At 43.4% G+C, this 19,916-nt stretch overlaps 2 protein-coding genes across 3 annotated transcripts; one reads left to right on the top strand and one right to left on the bottom strand.

Moving 5' to 3' along the window:
- Window positions 1-273: 273 nt before the first annotated feature.
- On the bottom strand, window positions 274-13,047 carry HARS (histidyl-tRNA synthetase). Its single transcript, XM_008585774.1, has 13 exons — window positions 12,535-13,047; window positions 12,208-12,297; window positions 8,222-8,341; window positions 6,089-6,184; window positions 5,066-5,191; window positions 4,303-4,410; window positions 4,054-4,152; window positions 3,726-3,819; window positions 3,457-3,584; window positions 3,121-3,363; window positions 1,409-1,525; window positions 1,068-1,214; window positions 274-667 (listed from the first exon to the last, which is right to left on the bottom strand). Exons 1-13 carry the CDS (start codon window positions 12,622-12,624, stop codon window positions 596-598), a joined length of 1,530 nt encoding a protein of 509 aa, XP_008583996.1. The 5' UTR covers window positions 12,625-13,047; the 3' UTR covers window positions 274-595.
- On the top strand, window positions 12,755-19,674 carry HARS2 (histidyl-tRNA synthetase 2, mitochondrial). Of its 2 annotated transcripts, XM_008585783.1 has the most exons (13): window positions 12,755-13,076; window positions 14,320-14,394; window positions 14,665-14,784; window positions 14,913-15,008; window positions 15,810-15,935; window positions 16,045-16,152; window positions 16,461-16,559; window positions 16,877-16,970; window positions 17,300-17,427; window positions 17,535-17,780; window positions 17,948-18,064; window positions 18,298-18,444; window positions 18,869-19,674. In XM_008585783.1, exons 1-13 carry the CDS (start codon window positions 12,969-12,971, stop codon window positions 18,926-18,928), a joined length of 1,524 nt encoding a protein of 507 aa, XP_008584005.1. In that variant the 5' UTR covers window positions 12,755-12,968; the 3' UTR covers window positions 18,929-19,674. The 2 variants fall into 2 exon arrangements, with proteins under 2 accessions (XP_008584005.1, XP_008584011.1); XM_008585789.1 differs by lacking the exon at window positions 16,461-16,559 and having other exon boundaries at window positions 12,962-13,076.
- Window positions 19,675-19,916: the final 242 nt, after the last annotated feature.

Raw genomic sequence — 19,916 nt, 5'->3', positions numbered from 1 at the left:
AGCACGACCCCGCCCCCCGAGGGGGTGGAGCTATCCACCGCACGTGCGCCGCGCGGCGTCGGACTCTCAGGTGAAAACTACAAGTAGTCTAGCAGCGAGTCGCCTGGCAGCTTCCCGAGTGGCTCATGAACTTCAGGGAGGTTCCTCACCATGAGGAAGGGTCCGTGGGGCATACTGTAAGTCTTTCTCACTTTTCCATCCCTAAAATGGTCTGAATGGGAGGCTCAGGCTCTGACAGGAAGGCAGGACTAGGCATTAGTGACACAGGCAGGCTCCAGTGGTTGAGGCATTTTATTGGACCTTTGGCGATTGGTTTTGGGGAGGCATCTGTTCCATCTGGGGTCCGGTCCCTGTAGCCCAGAGGCACAGACGAGACTAAGCTCCTAGGGCCTCCTATGGGAAATAGAGTAGTACCTGGCCATTTTTGCCAGTGAACCAATAACAATCATCATAATAAAAGTCTCTGTTCTGACTACTTTTCAGGTCGGCCTGCTGAAACAGGAAGGCACAACGCTGTTGAAGTACATATGCAGAGTTCTCTGTCTTAGCCTCAAATAGTGCCAGTCCCACTTTCTTTCCTGACAGTTTGCTCAGTTCAGCAGATGCAGAGAGGCTGGCTTGTTCTCCTTTTGATTTCCTCCACAAGGTCTTCTCTTTGGACGTCCACCTGGCCAGGATGGAGGAAGAAGATGGTATGAGCAGCTTCTACTCCATTGCTCCCTGAGTACCTACTCCTTCCTCTAGTCATCAGGCTTGGCTCAGATGGCAGCAGGAACTCAATCATACTCCTCAGGATAGACAGTGCCTCTTAGGGAAGCCAGAAAGATGTAGGGTATATGTGGGGATGGAGATCTTACCCTACCACGACCACAGTAACCCTTATAGCTTGTGCTCGCTTCTGCAGCACATATACTAAAAAAACCTTTATGGTTAACACATAAGCCCTATGTCCTTTACAAGTTGGTACTAATATGAATGCCAGGGGTTTGCTCAGGTCTTAAATGGGCATGGGCTTGCCTACATGGCATATATTCCTTGTCCCTTAGCCTTCCTGCATGCCCCCTCACCTCTTCCCTGCTAGCCACTGAACGGAGCTTGATGACACCGTCCTTGAGCTCCTGCTCGCCGATGATGGCCACCAGTGGGATGCCTGCCTCCTCACAGTACTGCAACTGGTTCAGTAACTTTGGGTTCTTCTTGTAGAGCAGCTCGGCCTGCAGGGGACCAGGGCAGAAGATGAAGGCTGGCTTCTCCTGTCCTCAGGGACAACCTCCTGGGAGCCCAAGCTGGCTCTTTATTCTTAGTTCCACCCCAAAAAATTATGGCAGGAGTCACTATGGGTGAGCTTTTATTTAGTTTGTGCCCAGAACTCCCAAGTTAGCTGCCACCTGGGGTGTGCCTCCTGTACCTTAATCCCAGCATCCCACAGCTCTGAGACAAGCTTCAGTCTCTCCTCCAGCAGCTTCTTCTGTGCAGATGCCACAAGCACCTGTGTTTCTGTGGTTCTTATCTTTTCTTCCAAAGCCTGGGGAAGACGCAGATAGGAGTCAGAGAGCTGGGCTAACAATTTCAAGGAACAAACAGAGCAAGCTCTAGTCAGGATTTTTAGAGACCAGGCCCAACTCAGTGAGCTCCACCAGGGCAGGGGCCCAGTCTTCCCATCTAGCAACAGGGCATAAGGTAGCTCTTAGAATATACCGTATAAGAAATGTACACATGACTTGCCAGAATAAGTAATCTAGGGCAAGGGCAAAGGTAGTTTATTTACAGTAACTTCAGGTTCATCACCATCTAAGGGGCCATGAGAACATCCACACAGAAGTAGTACAGATTAAGCATCCCTAATCCAAAAATCTGAAATCCAAAATGCTCCAAAATCTGAAGCTTTTTGGGTGCCGACATGATGATGAACCAATATGTATTCTGAAAATATTCCAAAATCTGAAAAATGAAATCTGAAATGCTACTGGTCCCAAGCATTTCAGATAAGGGATACTCAATCTGTACTATGAGCCCACCCCTGGCAATCAAATCACCTCTGGCAGTTCTAGTCCTTACTTATTATCTGTTCATGAGACTATGCCTTTCATACTTCAGATACAGGGCACAACCCAGAGTATGTGTGGATTAGGGGTGTGGATCGGGGTTAGTGAGAATGCTACTGCTGCCCCTCGTGTTTTTCTGAAAAACTATTCAAAAAAAAATTTTTTTTGGCGGCTGGCTGGGATAGGGATCTTGAACCCTTGACCTTGGTGTTATAACACCATGCTCTAACCAACTGAGCTAACCGGCCAGCCCTGAAAAACTATTTTCATAGTTCTTACAACATAAGATACCTATTGGAACAATGACTTCAACTGGGAAGCATGGATGGTTTCCACCCTAGAGAAAAGGGATAGGAGCAGTGGGAAGGTTGCCAGAGCATTCCCCAGAGGATGAAATGCAACCACCCATTTAAGAGCAGCAGAAACAAAGGAGGGCTTACGGCCATGAGGAACTTCCTTGGTGTTACTCTAGGTGCTAGGGTCAAGGCAGCCAGCCATCTGAGTGATCCCAGGGCCTTGGACACATGCTTCTCACTTAGAGACAATATTACAGGGTGGTTAGGAGCAAGAGTTTGGAGTTAGATTGCCTGCATTCAAATTTTTGAATCTGCCACTTCCATGTTTCATGACCTTGAGCAAATTATTTGATCTATAATGCTCTAGTGCCCTCATCTGAAAAATGCAAATAATAAAAGTATCTACTCTCAGAGAGCTGTTGCAAGAGATATATTAGATAATGCATGAAAGCACCAAGCATAGTGCCTGGCATATGGCAGTAAAATGTTAAGTATTCTATATCATGAGGAAGATCTGGGTTTTGGATACACAAGCCTAGATTTCTGACAGCCCGAGGGGAAAGTAGGGACCCAGAGCAGAGATTTAGTGCAAAAGACAGATCAAAGATCCATAAAACTGGCCTATAATGTTGGGTCAGAATCTGTGAAGGACAACGATCTCTTCTCCGTTTCACTGAGGTGCTCCTTGCCCAAAGCAGCTCTTGCTCCCTTGGATATCAAAGATAGCTTGGGTACCACCACCTGCCCAGACTGCCTTCTACCCACCCCCTAGGACCTACCTCCAGTCTCTGCTCCACTATGGAGAAGATCCGCTCTACCCCAATACTGAGCCCCACACATGGCACCTTGCGCCCTTTGGGGTCAAACATGCCCACCAGCCCATCATAGCGCCCTCCAGCGGCCACACTGCCCACACCCAGGGGCTCTTCCCCGGCCTGGGCAGGGGTCTGTAGCAGCACTGCTTCATAGATCACTCCAGTATAGTAGTCCAGCCCTCGAGCAAGGCTCAGGTCAAAGGAGATCTGTGGAGACAAGGGCATGTTCAGCACCAGATTAGGATCAGGGACCTGAAGCCCCAGAGCTCAGCCAGGGCTCTCATCCCCAACTTGACTCACCTTGTCATCAATGCCAAACAGGGTCAGGTACTCAAATAGCAGCTTCAGGTCTCCTAGCCCCTCCAAGGCCAGCTTATTTTGGGAAAGTTTAGGGTCTTGGAGCAGCTGTTCCACCAGGGACACCCCACCTGGGGAGACAGATTTGTGAGTGAGACCAGGAGAAAAAAGGAGGGGGTCCACTTACACACACACACACACACACAGTTTTAACTTTCTGAATGGTTGAAAAGTTGGGATGGCTGCTGGGGAGGCTGGGATCTGCTCCTTACCATGCTGCTGGACGTAGTCCCCAATGTGGTCAGCCACCTCGGGTGCAAGGCCTTTCTCTCTCACCATCTCACTCTTCACTTCCTCCCAGGACACCTGGGCAGACAGACACCAGTCAGGGAACCCTGGGCAGCTTCAGCACAACACAGCAAGTGTGAACTCTCCTTGGGGAGCAGTTTTGGAGCAGTAGCTGCCTTTCAACCTACATCCTGGAGCTAATCTTCCTCTGGTGGGTATAGAGGCAGGCACCTCGCTCTCCTAATCTTGTTTTCCATTGCTCAAGGCAGGGTGGGATCTCGGAAAAGAAGAGTCAGGTGACTGGGTCGTTACCTTGTCTAGTTTGTCCACTGAGGAGCAGATGGTACGGAACTTGCTATCAGGAACACCACAGATGGCAAACATTCCATCTAGAATTCGCCGATCATTTACCTGTGGGGACCCAAGGCATAGTGAGGAGGGATTCTCTTTCTTTTACATGACTCTCCTTGGTCACTTAGGGTACTGGTTTCTCTGCATAAAGACCTTCTCCTGTGAGAGGCCAGGCCAACGTTTGCCTTCCCAACCCCATTCAGCTTTTACCTTGACCAGGAAGTCACCTATCTGAAGTGAACTCAGGATCTCGCACATGATCTTCAGGCACTCTGCATCAGGGATCATGGGATCAAATTGCCCAGCAATGTCAAAATCCTGCAGGCAGAAGGATAGCCAGAGGTTCTTAGGGGTCCAACCTTCTTAAGAGGGGACTCCTGGGATCTCTGCTCTCTCTGTGAAGGCCTGTTTGCACAGAAGCACAGATCTTCTCCTTCATTCTCTATGTCTGGTCATCAGCTCAGACCCCAGCATTCTTGGGCCTCTCACTAGTCCTGGTTTTCTTTCCATCTATTAGGCTATTCCTTCATTACTTACTTCATCATCTTCTTCCTTAATTCCTCCTATTGATGTGAGGCAATTATATGGCCTTAGCCATTTTCTCTATTCATCCAGAAGCCCTGCCTCAATCTGGATGATTTGGTATCTCAAATCTAATCTCCTCATCCTCTTCTGTGATCCTATCACTGGTTTAATATGAAGAGCACTGAGCAAGGGTTCTAGTCCAGACTTTGCCTTTCTTATCCCTGTGATCTCTTCATCTGCTATCAAGTTTACCCATATGTAAAATGGGGAGATTAATCCCTCTCCTCTCCTCCGCATAAGGCCATTGTGAAATCTGATACAACAGAAACCTTAAACTGTTATCTGGGATATCCAGTTTGCTCAGGACACCATTAGTACTCGACAGATTCTTCTGGCTGGGTGGAGTATTTGAGTTACCCATCCAGCCACTCGGTTTCCTAACACTTACACACTGGTAGAATTCCCGATATCGGCCACGGGTCATGGCTGGGTTATCCCGCCGGTACACCTTTGCTATGTGGTAGCGTTTAATGTTGGTCAGTTTATTCATTGCCAAATATCGAGCAAAAGGAACCTGATGACAAAGAGTTAAGGAGAAAGCCCTTCCTGTCACTGTCTGGAAGTTGATTATCACCACCAACAGAAGCTGGCATCTAAACCCACCCTGTGTGCGTAAAACCACCGCCCATAAAATTTACAGTATTTCTAAACATCAGAATGAATTAAATGTGCTACCAAAAGGGGCAGCCAGGGCCGGCCCGGTGGCGTACTGCTATAGTGCGCCGCTTGGGAAGTGCGGTGGCGCTGCCGCCGAGGGTTCGGATCCCACATACAGACCGGCTGCTCACTGGCTGAGCGAGGGGCAGGACCAACACCGAGGGTTGCGATCCCGTGGCCGGTCCCAGTCCGGTACAGGTGCGACACTGAGGGTTGCGATCCATTGCCGGTCACGAAAAAAGACAAAAAGGAAAAAAAACAAAAAACAAAAGGGGCAGCTGAAGTCTCAAAAAGATTAAAGCTCAATTCTCTTTGGTAGTTTCTTTTCTAAACTATGCTGGGCATGGTAGGGGGCTGGACAGATTGGCCAAGGAACAGAAAAAGGGCCTCATGTGGTATCTCTAAGAAGATGATTCTCTGCGTAGCGTGGAGATAAAGGAAATGTGAAGTTGGTCAATTAAGGAGAACTTTGTCCACTGGACAGGTTAGGGGAGAGATATTCTGGAGCCATGGGATTGTTGTAGAGATGGAACTGGGCTGAGGTGTCACTTAGGATTCAGAAGATTTCTGAGGCTGTGCTCTGTTAAGCCAAAGTCCCACTCCTGGTTTAGAGAAGTTAAGTTCCCTAATTGCCAAAGGCCTCATAGTTGATCTACTTAAGTATGCCTGTCCCTAAACCTGAGGGTAAAAATAGTCCCAGCCCAGTGAGGGCCAATCCATCCAAAGTCTCAAGAGCCCAAGTTTAGAAAGATACAGTGAGGTCATAGCGAAGGGACAGCAACTCTCCGCCCTGGTCCTTCAGGTCATAGATAAGCTTAGAGTCTTCCCCATACTTTCCAGTCAGTGTTTCCTGGAGAAAACATAAAGATATGTGGTCACAACAATAAATCTAATAACTTAAAAGGAAGTTTTGAAAACAAAAACCCACCACTCTAACATGACTGATTTCAACTTGTTTACATTTCCCTCTGCTCTTTATCCTAATGTTTATGTATTTGATGTTGTTATAATTAAAAGGAAATATCAATTTTGTGTTGATTTTCTGCTTATCACATTTTCATTTTGTGACAGAGCTGAAGTATTATTTTTAAGAGATGTATAATATTCTAGTGAGAAGCTCTGTATTGACTTCCTTCCTAATGTTATATTGCTAGATGTTTAAGTTATTCCAATTAAAAAAAAATTTCTGTATCATTCCAATAAGAATATTTGGGTACATAGCTTTTTCTTTTTTTGAATATTTTTCTCGAGGATAAACTCCTAGCAGTGGGTTATTAGACCAGAGTTTTGAACAATGTCAAAAGCCAAAACTGAGAATGTCTTAAGGCTTTCATAGCCATCCTTGCCCTGTGATGTCTTTAACAGGTGATAACATATTTCACTTACCAGACTGGCAAAGATTAAAAAGCCTGAAAATTTCCAGTGTGTAGAATCAGAAAACTCTCATACACTGGTTGGTATTATGGGCTGAATTGTGTCCCCCCTCCCCCCAATCCATACATTGAAGTCCTAACCCCTTGTAACCTCAGAATGTGACTATACTTGGAGATATGGTTTTTGAAGAGGTAATTAAACTAAAATGAGTTCAACTGGATGGGCCCTAATCCAATATAACTGGTGTCCTTATAAGAAGAGAAAATTTGGACACAGAAAGAAGATGATGTAAAGACAACAGGAGAAGATGGTCATCTACAAGTCATGGAGAGAGGCCTAGAACAGATGCTTCCCTCGTGGCCCTCAGAAGGAACTGCCCCTGTCAATACCTTATCTCAGACTTCTAGCCCCGAGAACTATGAGAAAATAAACTTCTGTTGTTAGGCCACCCAGTCTATGGTACTTCGTTATGGCAAGCTTAGCAAAACTAACACAGCTGGTAAAAATATAAATGGGTACAATCTTCTGACCCAGCAGTTCTATTTACATGAATTTACCCTGCAGATAAAAGCCCACCATTAGTAGACATCGTTCTAAGCATTGAGTATACATCAATGAACAAGACAAAGGCAGTCCATGCCCACAAGGATCTTCTACAATAATGAGAAGAAACAGGTACTACATTAATGCAAAAAAACAAATTAACAGATAATTTTAGATAATCATAGCTACTTTAAGGGAGATAAAATGGAGATGTGATAGAAGGACAAGGGCTACTTTACACAAGGTAGCTGGAGAGGATTATTTGAGGAATGACATTTTTAGCTGAGATCCAAAATTAAAATCTGCAGTCTCTAATTTAATCTAAAATGCAAAGAGCTGGGGAAAAGGGAGTTCAGGAAAATAGAAGAGCAGGAACAAAATCTGTGATGTAGAAACATATTTAATATGTTCCAGGAATAAAAAGATGAACAGAATAACAGTGAGTAAGAGGAATAGCATGGGATGAGGTGAGAAAGGCAGTGGCCTGATCATCTAGAGCTTTGTAGACCTGAATAAAGAGTTTGGATTGTATTATAAGTGCAATGGGAATCACTGGGGTTTAAGCAGGGAGTGATGCAATTTGGTTTTTAATAGCAAAGAACTAGAACAACCTCAATGTCCATTAGTAGAAGACTAGTTGCATATTTATACTTTATATACACATGGTTTGCACATATCTAGAAAATATCTCAAGTACAGGTGCCATGCAATTCAATGTAGACAGGATCCAGAACAACTTCCACTCCTAAGGGGTCTCGTTTGGAAGCTGCCGGACACAATCAAGATAAATAAAAGGCAGAGCCTCTCCCTCCAAGCCAATCCTGTCCCCCTTCTCATTAGAGAAAATACTGGTCTGTGTCCACAATATGACTGGGGCCTTTGGGCCCTCACTCTCTTGTCAACCTCTTTGCTATTCATATACCCACTCTTCCACCATGCAAATGTGTGTTACTCCTTACCCATCCCTCACCTTTAGTTCAAACACAGGTGTATCAATTACTTCTGCACCATGGCGCTTAAAGCAACGGATGATTACATCAAACACCTTCTCCCGAACTGCCATCTGCCGGGGACTGTAGTCTCTTGTGCCCTTGGAGTCAAAATCAGCCAAAGAATCAGGGATGAGATTTAAAATCAAAGTACAATAAATTCTGGAAATATAAAAGGATGATCTCAACAATGAGAAAAGCAAATCCTGCCCCAAACTTAGATTTTCCTACAGGCCACTGAGTTGTAAAACGCGTACAAACAACTCCCTATTCTCATACCCTTTGCTATCAGCCTTTCTAAATTCCATTCCATTTTTAGCTTGGTTCTATTTTCTAGAATTCTGAAGCAATTCTTCTAAAAACTCTTTCTGGGAAAACAACATTTCCCTGCTGAATTAAAGAACACCTACCTGATGACAGGCACATAACCAACTCAAACCAGCTCAACTATTTGAATTCCAAATTTTACAAACAACTTTTCTCTTCCAATATAATTTTACTTTTAAATCCTTATTAGTACTATTTGTTCTCTAATTTCTTTCTGGTAACAGCCCTATGATGTAGGCTGGGCAGATACATTTTATAGATGAATTACAACATGTTGATAAATTAATTCATTACTTAAGGCCATTCAGCTAGTTTGTGGCAATTGGGACTAGAATTCTGTTCTCCTTCCAGGTCAGAGCTTCTAGTCTGGGCTTTTACACCCTACTCCAAAGTAGCAGTTGGTCTCAGGACCTCTTTCCACTCTTACTATGTATTAAGGACCCCAAAATGGATTATACCTATCAATACATACTGTATTAGAAACTAAAACTGCAAAAAATTAAAATATTTACTAATTTATTTAACAAATAATAATAAATCCATTACATGTTAACACAAATATTTTAGGAAAATGTAACTAATCTCCAAAACAAAAAACCTTAGGAGAGTGGCATTGATTTACATCTTTGCAAATCTTTAATGTCTGGCTTAATAGAAGATAGCATTTTGTATTCAATTTGTTGTGATATGTTGTGCTGAAGTATATGAATAAAATCTAAACCTACACAAATATATAGTTGTGAAAGGAAGAGTATTTTAATATGCTTTTCAGCTAACTGTATATTCTTTGATAATACACCAAATCGAACAAGTAGTAATTCTTAAAGATTGGTTGCAATGTGTAATCTGAAAGCCATCAATGAACTTTTCATCCTGTTGATTAAAATCCTTTAGTCTCTCACTTATGTAAGGTACATAGAATAGTCAAATTCATAGAGACAGAAAGTAGGATAGTAGTCACCAGGGCTAGCGGGAGGGTAGAGTGAGGAGTTATTGTACAGAATTTCAGTTTGGGATGATGAAAAAGTTCTGGGGATGGACAGTATGATGGCTATACAACAGGATGAATGTATTTCATGCTCCTGAACTGTACACTTAAAAATCATTAAAATGGTAAATTTTGTTAATATATATTTTACCACAATAAAAAAAAATCCATTACTGTATCTTGTACTTTGAAAGGATCTTTTACCCATGTGTGATTTTATAACTTCAAACAGTGATCATTTTGAAAATAATCATTGATAACAGTTATACAGATCTTCCAAATGTCAACACACTTCATTATACAGTATCAGAAAACTGTATTTGTCAGTATCACCACAGATCTCATCAGGGAAGTCTTTAAGTGTTGGGAAGCTGTGAAGCTCATGGTAGAAGATACAAGATTTCTAAAATTCTAATTTTCACTTGAAAACACTTGAATTTTATCACTGGCAACAAGTACTATCAGATGTTTTCCTTGAGGTGACAAGACCCACTTTGTTCATTTTTGAGAAAATGTCTGCCAAATATTCAAGTCTGAAAAACCATAATTTGTCTTTCAGTTCTTTCAAATTAAAAAGGTGTTCTGTGAGAAAAGTAGCTATTCAGCTCAACTCTACAATGGCATAAGCATTTTCTCTACCTCGGAATGCAGCAGAAGTGCTTTATGTGTACTTTCTTTTTCATCATAGCGAATATTAAAAAAGAGTGTACGCAAGGGTTGAGACTCAGTAAAATCAATGATTTTTACTGTTTTATCAAGGATATTAAGTGAAACCGATTATTATTATTATTATTTTTTTTTTTTTACTGTGAGTGCATGGTAGTATAGAACATACTGGCTATTAGTACAGTTCAGTGCCACTGTCTTGATTCGAGCTAAGGCGCCAGCAATTCTAATCACCAGTGCTTTTGCACCCTCAGTGCAAATGTTAACACAGTGAAAAAGGCAAATAAGGTCTTAGTATTATTACAAAAATGATTTTGACCAGCAAGACCCATTGAAAGAATCTTGTACCTACCATACTGCGTTTTCTGATAATATGAATCACATGTGAAAAAATGTGTTTCAACAAACTAAAGTGGATATTAACTCTTCAACATAAGCTTATTTTCTTTTAACACTATGTTATGGAAATTTTCTTTATTTTTATTTTTTAAAGATGACTGGCAAGGGGATCTTAACTCTTGACTTGGTGTAGTCAGCACCACGCTCTCTCAAATGAGCTAACCAGCCATCCCTATATAGGGATCCAAATCTATGGCCTTGGTGTTATCAACATCACACTCTCCCAAGAGAGCCATGGGCCAGCCCATGTTATGGAAATTTTCAAAGACACAATATAGAGAACAGTATTATAGATCACCACGTATCCATTACCCCACATCAACAACCATTAATGTTTGCTATTCTTATTTCATTGAAACCTTGACATTTTATCTGCAGTATTTTAAAATAAATCCCAGATATCATATCATTTAATCCATAAATACTTCAGTATGATTCTCTAACACATAAAGAGTTTTTAAAAGTCCCTTATATAAAATGGCATAGTATTTGCATATAACCTACACATATCCTCCCATATACTTTAAATCATCTCTAGATTACTTATAATACCAAATACTATGTAAATACTACGTAAATAGTTATTACACTGTATTTTATATTTGTATTATTTATTATTGTTGTATTTTTTTTTTCCTGAATATTTTCGAACCTCGGTTGGTTGAATCTGTGGATACAGAACACGCTGATATGGAGAGCCAGCTCTACCTATTCGTTTCCAGGCACCCAGTCTCAGCTTCTTAGGGTAAATAAACCACATGAATAACTAATACAAGTCGGTTCACTAACAGGAATATGTATGTAGTGCCAAGGGAACCCAGATGAAGGGCCAAGTAGTTTTGTTTATAAAACTTACAGAAAGTGTGGCATTTAACCTGAAATCCTGGAGGATGAGCTAAGAATCTCCAATCTCATTCCACTCTACTCTCTCTCTCCATTTGGTTCTAGCCATGTATGTCTTTTTCTAGTTCCTGGAAACTACCAAAGTTCTTTCCTGCTTCAGGGTTTCTTTCCATACTCCGCCTGGACCTATCTTTCTCACACCTTTTCCCCAGCTATCTCCCACTCACCCACTAGGTCAGTTAATATATTACTTCTATATCTTTCTCACTTCTGAGAAAGTGAGGCTTTCTCAGACTCCCCAGTTCTCCTGAGCATCCTTGTTAATTTATTTATATCGCTTATCACAATTTGTAATTACATATTCTTGTGTGGGATTATTTGTCCTAAGTCTGTCTCCTTCAGTGGAACAGCTCCATGAGGGCAGGCCATATTGTCCACCATGGTATACTCAGTGCTTGGTACAGTGCTAGGGCCATAGTAAGTACTCAATATTTACTGAATGAAAGGAGTAGCAGCAGTAGGCTTACTGCCCTGAGCACTAAGCTGGCCTAGTTTCTGCCAACACTTTACCATCCCAGAATGACTCAGGTAGACTCCAATCCAGCCCAGCGCCCAGAGTAACTGTCACGTCCTCTGCAGCATTCCAGAACCGCCTCAATGACCTGGTTCGAGGAAGCACACATATGCGCCCTTGCGAGTGGAATTAGGGACCTTCTCAGAGGCTCCTTAAAGAAATACTATTACCTTGGGGGTTTTAAGCACAAACTTCTGTTTGCTTTCATCAGGGCCCAGCTGTGCTTTCAATTTCAGGAGTTTTGCCACCTCCTCCTCGATCTGTGGAGAGAAAGAAGGCGCTGGGCTATCTATCAGTCACTTTTTCTTCCTCCCCCGCCATTCATTCAATATCACTCCCTCATCAGGTTCTGGGGCAGATCTCTCTGTCCAGGCCTAGCTTTGCTTCTCTCCGGACTCAACCCGGCTACCTCCCCACCCAGCCCATCTTCCTCTCCACCAGCCCTTTATGTCCTCTCTGGCTTTCCCTTGGCTCCTCCCCTGCCGCCTAGGTCGCACCTGCTCTGCGCTAGCCTTCTGCTGTTTGAGGCCCCGCACACGCTCTCCCTGAAGTCGCACCAGCTCCTCCAGCGCAGCACGCTCAGCCATCCCGGCTGCCAACTGGAGATGAGAACTGTCTGAAGGTGCCTTAGCGTCCTCAGCCCCAGCTCGGAATACTTCCGGCTATCGAGTCGCTGGCCCGCATGCCTAGAGAGTCTCCTCTGGGCACAAACGCCACTTCCGGTCCCTACCGGAAGTGTCAAACCCGGCTGCTAAGGGAGCTTGGCAGGACCGGAGCATAGCCTACAGGACTTCTGAGGTGTATAAACGCTCAGTACTTTCGTGGGGCTCGGGCTTTGCCTGCACGGCTCCTTGCATCCTTCTTGGGGTCGGGCCTGCCTCGTTCCCAGGCCTTTGGCACCTATCACGGAAAGCCGGCGTCCTGCCGCACAATGCCCCAGCTCGGACTTCTGCCCAGGAGGACCTGGGCTGCGCTGCTCAGCCAACTCCTGCGACCTCCCCGCGCTGCGTGCACTGGGGCGGTCAGTTGTCATAGCCAGGTGAGCCAGACTGAGATAACTCCGGTCTGTCGGGGCAGGGCCTCTAGGTCTCAAAGCATGGACTCGTGGTCTGTAGTATTATAGTAGTATTACAGTCTGTTTTCATTTGAGTTCCCCCTATATACCGGCACTGAACTAAGCGTCTTGAATCCTTTGTCTTAAAATCCTTAGAGCAATCTTGGGGTTTTAATTTCCATTTTACAGTTGAGAAAAAGGAGACTGCAAGGTTCAAGGACTTCTGTGGATACAAAGTAAGGCAGTATTTTAATACAGATCCACACTCTTTTATCTGAAACTCTTGGAGTCAAATACAGTAATATTTCTTAAGCAAAATATATGAATATTCCCACTGAATGAGATGACTAAAGACCATAAGTAGACTAAAGGCCATGAGTTCACATTAGGATTTACCTCAAAGTGAATCTCAAAAAACATTTTCAGTTTTCAGAGATTTTTGGATTTTCGAATAGCAGATGAGTGATTGTGGACTTAAACTTGGACTTCTCTTGGGGGAAAGAATCGCCATAGTATGCCATAATCACACATCTATTTCTGGAAGGGTATACAGCCTGCTGGTAATAAAGTCAATGATTCTGTTTTGCCCTGTTTCAGAAAGATCCTAATATCCTCTTATAGCAGGGCTTAGATCTTTCTATTAATTTTCAGCATCCTACCAGTCTGGGTTTATTAGTTTGATAATGAAATCCATTCCTTTTTTTTTTTTGGTGGCTGGCTGATCCGGGGATCTGTCCATTCCTTTTTATTACAGAGGCTTGCATGTGTGGGGGCTGATTTTCTCCTGTCTTCAAGTTACAGTTTTCCTGTCTCCAAGTGTGATAACCAGTGCTACCTTATTAAAAATTCTTATTTTCACCATTTGAGTAGGAATTGAGAACTAGAGAAGATCATACTAGTCTTTACCCTTAGATGGTTGGTAGTGGTGGCTTGTTCTGTGTCTTCATTGTTCTCAGGTGCTTAAACATTTTTAGATATTTAAAAATTCCAAATACGGTGAAAAAGCTTGTGTGGTGAACACCTGACATCATATATATTACATGTACAATTGTAGATACAACATGGGTTCTTGAGGTGAGGGGCTGAGACTGCAGTAGGTAAAATGATGCTCAGGCTTCCTTTGTTCAAAATCAAGGGTCTTTGCAGGTTGGTGGTCCACAAGGTCAAAGATGCCACAGGTCTGGCCAGTGTCCAGAGGAGCTACATATCACATTTCTTCTTTTGCCAGGTTGCGGAGGCAGTGTTAACATCCCAAATGAAATCACATCCAGAGAAACCAAATTTTATTATCAAGACCCCAAAGGTAATGCTCTTTGCCCACTGTTCCATTAGAGTGCCTTGGAGGACTGATCTCTGCTTTTCTTGACTCTCTGACCCCTTTTAATGTCCTCTTAAACTAAATTAAAAAACAAAACCAAAACTTTTCTACTGTTGAGATACTGGGTGAGGCTCAGTTGTCTGAACTCAAGAAATTTCAGCTCCAGACCTTAGATTATAGGTGTAGTTTAACGCTCTGTTTTAAATGGGCTTGTTTTTTGTTTTTGTTTTCACTGTGGCTGTTTTTGGTTTCCAGGGCACTAGGGATCTTAGTCCCCAGCAGATGGTTGTGAGGGAGAAAATTCTTGATGTGGTTGTCAGCTGCTTTAAACGTCATGGAGCAAAGACGTTGGATACCCCAGCATTTGAACTAACGGTAGGGGAAGAAGAAAGAGTGTCCTAGAACTCCCATTTCTTCACCTGCCTTTAGTGTTCCAGAGGGCTTCTTGTCTTTGTTCTGGAGTCATTCTTTGACCTGTGGCTCTTTCTGTTTTACCACTACAGGAAATGCTTGCTGAGAAGTATGGAGAGGAGTCTGGGCTCATCTATGATCTGAAGGATCAAGGTGGAGAGCTGTTGTCTCTTCGCTATGACCTTACTGTATCCTTCTTAGTACTGGAGCCTAACCTGTCTCTTTCCAAATTCAGAGGGCTTTTTCTGACAAAAGGGAGGAGAGTGACTCTGGGACCCTATGAGTCCACTGGCAGCAGCCTTTACTTCCAGTTTTTCCTAGAAGGCAATTCTGCCAGCAGAGCGTAGTCTGGAGCCCTGTCATTTTAATGTGTATCAGAATTCCTTGGGGAAGCTTGCAGAAACACAGATTCCTGGCCCTAGCCCCAGAAATTCTTAATTCTGTAGCTGGAGTGGAGTTCAACAATCTGCATTTTAAACAGGTATCCTAGGTAAGTAAGATGCATGTGGCCCTTGTCCTACAGTATCAGAAACAATGGCTTAGAAGTTGTAAGCAAATCTAGGTTCTGAAGCTTGACTATTTTGAGAGGGTTGGGAATTAACCTGAGTGGGAGAGAATGGCCCATACCTGAAGTTCTTGGGCATTTCTTTCTCTGCTTCCTTTGCTTTTTCCTGAAATTTCAGTTTTGCTAGGTGAAATTCCTTCACTTGACACCATTCAATATATATTGAATGGCAAGTACTGCTAGGTCTAGGGGATAGTGGGATACAAGACAGAGAAGGTCCTAGTTCTCATCCTAGTGGATGAGATCCAATTGATAGAGGCCCAGTTCTCCCTAATGTTTAATATTAATATTAATGAATAATCATTACCAATTATTCATTAATATTAAATTAATATTAATGTCTGATAGTAATATTAGGCTTATGCCTAATACCGGGCCTAAGCTTTGGATGCAGTATCCTTCTTTCTTAACCTATTTATGTAAGGTCCCTTTTGCTCGCTATCTGGCCATGAATAAAGTGAAGAAGATGAAACGCTATCATGTTGGAAAGGTGTGGCGGCGGGAGAGCCCAACCATAGTCCAAGGCCGCTATAGGGAGTTCTGCCAGTGTGTAAGTGACCTGATGGGGGGCAGCACAGTTTGATAGTTCTAGGGGCTACAACCTGCGAATTGGCTGATAGGTGGAGGTTTTTTTTCTTGTCTTTTTTTTTTTGCTGTAGGATTTTGACATTGCTGGTCAGTTTGACCCTATGATCCCTGATGCAGAATGTTTGAAGATCATGTGTGAAATTCTAAGTGGGTTGCAGCTGGGGGACTTTCTCATTAAGGTGAGGCCAGGGCTGAGGACTGGGGGAGAAGTCTAGCTTTGGCCTGTTGCTGTTTATACAAATCCCAAAACATAGGTGACTCTAGCCTTTAAGCCTGCAGCTCTAGAACTTCCTTAGCACAGCTATTACATTTCATATGTACATTATATATATACACACACACACACACACACACATACATATGTGAATAGATTTATAATTCCTGTGAGATTTCCTTTCTATCCCTTTTATGAGTCAGGAGAATAGGGACTGCTATTGAGGGAAAGGGCATTGACAGAGCACTTGGGTTGCTTACATTGAGTTCACAGGTTAATGACCGGCGGATTGTGGATGGAATTTTTGCCATTTGTGGTGTTCCTGAAAGCAAGTTCCGTGCCATCTGCTCCTCGATAGACAAACTAGACAAGGTAACAAAGAAGAAATGCTTTAGTAGACCCTATCTGGGTTTCTACCTTGCCCTCAAATCCATACCACTAGAGAAAAATAAGGAGATGGTGGCTGGAAATGATCTATTTATGCGAGGAAGGTAAGGATACATTCTGAAGCAAGATCTAAGTTGTGTTGTACAGGGGGGATTGTGGCTGGATTTCTTAAGCTGCCTCTGACTTGACGCAGTATATTATTAGCTACTTGTGACATACATACTGAATGAAAGCGAGATGTCCTTTTCCAGTTAGAGGAAGAAAGATTTTGGGGCTGGACTAATGTTTGGGTGTTTATGCAGATGTGTTGGAAAGATGTGAGACATGAGATGGTGGCAAAGAAAGGCCTGGCTCCTGAGGTGGCTGATCGAATTGGGGACTATGTCCAATGTCATGGTAAGGGGGTTTTCAGAGCTGTGATAGAACCAGGCTGAGGGTGACGTGTTCAACCTATATCTCTGAAACAGCTCCCTTCCGTAGATGTGCTAAGCTCCACAGCCTGACCTGAATTTAATTTTCCGTTTACTTAGTGTAACCACTTTGTGTCTTCATATGGCAGAGGTAGAGGCAGAGGAGGAGGGTCTGGTCATATGAGACAGGATCATCATCTTTTTTTTTTTTTAAGAAAATGAGGATGACTAACTAGAGCACATTAGGAATAAATTTGGATGAAACACATCTGGATGAACATTACAGACCTTATTTTTCCCTACTGTTCTCCACAGGTGGCGTGTCTCTGGTAGAGCAAATGTTCCAGGATCTCAGACTATCCCAGAACAAGAAGGCCCTAGAGGGCTTGGAGGACCTGAAGCTGCTATTTGAATATCTGACTTTATTAGGAATTGCTGAGAAGGTAAGCTGAGTTGGGAGTGGACCTCCTGTTGAGGTCATCAAGCTCTATTCTGGGGTTGTCAGCATTCTGAGTCTAGTCTGAGATTAACTATAGCCTTATTCCCTCAGGTCTCCTTTGACCTAAGCCTGGCTCGGGGCCTAAACTACTATACAGGAGTGATCTATGAAGCAGTGCTGCTACAGAGCCCAGTTCAGGCTGAAGGAGAGCAGCCTCTGAGCGTGGGCAGTGTGGCTGCTGGTGGACGCTATGACGGGCTGGTGGGCATGTTTGACCCCAAGGGCCACATGGTACCGTGTGTGGGGCTCAGCATTGGAGTAGAGCGAATCTTCTACATTGTAGAGCAGAGGATGAAGGTAGGTCCTAGGTAGGGGTGAGGTGGGACTGGAGGTCTAAAAACACTCCTGTTTCTGGGATGCAGTTGGACAGTTTCTGATGCTTCTTTTTGTCTTCCTTTTTGGAATTGCTGATGCAAAGGACTTTTTTTTTATTAGTTTTACTTTATTCTCTCTCAATTTATTAGTCTTTTGGTGAGAAGGTACGAACCACAGAGACCCAAGTATTTGTGGCCACACCACAGAAGAACTTTCTCCAAGAACGGTTGAAGCTAATTGCAGAGCTTTGGGATGCTGGGATCAAGGTATAGTGGAGCTGATATCTAAGCCATCTGGGTATATGTAGAATTGAGAAGCTAGGCCCATTTCTCCCTGTGCCTAGGGTAGAATGCAAGACCTTTTTTGTCTAGCCACTAAAGTGGCTTCTTAGGGTATGAGGGCTACCCACTTATTTCTTGCTTCCTTGGAAATACATGTTCCTGGGGTTTGTGTGCTATGGTCACTTCTAAGTCCCTTATTCTCTCTTGACCCTTTTCAGACAGAGATGCTATACAAGAACAACCCTAAACTATTAACCCAACTACACTATTGTGAGAACATGGGCATTCCACTGGTGGTCATTATTGGTGAACAAGAACTGAAGGAAGGGGTCATCAAACTCCGTTCAGTGGCCAGCAGAGAGGAGGTGAGTGGGGGCAGGCAGAAATAGAAGGGACTAAGTTTTTCTACCTTTCCAAGAGTCTTTAAAAAAAAATTTTTTTTTGGCTGAGAAATTATCTTCAGGGTTAATAGTGATAGAAATGAATGAAAATCCACCTCAAATAACCATTGCAGCCAGTGAGTGTTGGCTGGGTGGGCAGAAGAAGGAAAAGTGAAATCTGAATGGGTGTTTTGTGAGTAATCAACAAAATAGACATAGATCAGGTGTTTGATTCCCTTTAGTCTTAAGACTATACATTCTCCAAGTCAGCTTGAAGCCCACATTACTCCCTCCTGGTTGTATGAATAATGGGAGCAAATGGAGATAAAATGAATCTGGAAAAACAGTGGCTAAGGAACTAGTACTGTCACTTTCTAGTTTGTCACATGAAGGTTCCCTTATGTTTCAGGTGGCCATTAAACGGGAAAATCTTGTGGCTGAAATTCAGAAGCGACTGTCTGAGTCTTGATCCTTGCCTGATTGCCATCCACTGCTCTTTGGAGAAAAGGTTTCATCTAGGACTGAGTTCCTAATGGACTTCACAACAGCTGGCCAGGATGCGTGACAAGTATTTTCTGCTTCCTCCATCCTTTCTGGGTACAGAACTATAAAAGGCCCTGAGGACTCCAGGGCTAGTGTAAGCAGCTGTTCTGCATGGGTGCAGATGGCTGGTATGTGAAAGAGACATGCTTTAGCTACAGAGGCAAATTTGAAATGCCGCTGAATGCTGCCAAGAGGTGCTGAGATGGTTGCTGTGAGCAAGGCTCTGGGAGAGTCACCTCAGGCTGAAGATTCTGAACCACTGAGATCAGAAGCCACATACTAAGCCTTCCACTATAGCTTTGGAACCAGTTTCTGGGAATTTGTCCACAACTAGCTCTTGGCCTGTCCAGGGAGTTGGGGGGGACAGCAAAGAGGGGCAATGGCTGCTTTCTGCTTTGTTTGAGGACCGAGATGCTATACCAAGGGCATGGCCGTGCCCATATTGTTCTGGCATCTCTCTAGTCCATCCACTATTAGCAGGGTGGGGCTGCCTGTTTAGTCATCTTGAACACTGAATAGGTGACTTGACAAGATGGAGATCTGATCTTTTGAAATTATAGATTCCTATGCTGGAATCACTGCTTCGACTGTTCTATGCCCTGCTATGGAGGCTGTTCTAGAAGTGGTTGTTTAATATGTTAAATAAAATATTAAGTGTAGTAGTTTGGGTAATTTGTTGTCAAGGAATTGTTTTGCATAGGCCATAGAAAATGCTTGAGTGTACACTGGAGAATTCTGTGAGCTAGAAGTAATCTCCCTAGGGTGATGCTTCTGAATTCAGTGACAGTCACACTTACTCCCTCCTTCCCCCCCAATTTGAAGATACAGTCACGTCGCTAAAAATCATCTGCCAGAGTGCTCTCTAGGGTCTAGCACCCATGTCTGGCCTTCTCAAGTCCAATCATGTTGATTAG

The sequence above is a fragment of the Galeopterus variegatus genome, unplaced genomic scaffold (genome assembly GCF_000696425.1).
Source record: "Galeopterus variegatus unplaced genomic scaffold, G_variegatus-3.0.2 Scaffold107, whole genome shotgun sequence".
In the NCBI taxonomy this organism is placed as follows: Eukaryota; Metazoa; Chordata; class Mammalia; order Dermoptera; family Cynocephalidae; genus Galeopterus; species Galeopterus variegatus.
Note: the sequence above shows the minus strand (reverse complement) of the source record. Positions and strands in the feature narration are given on the sequence as shown.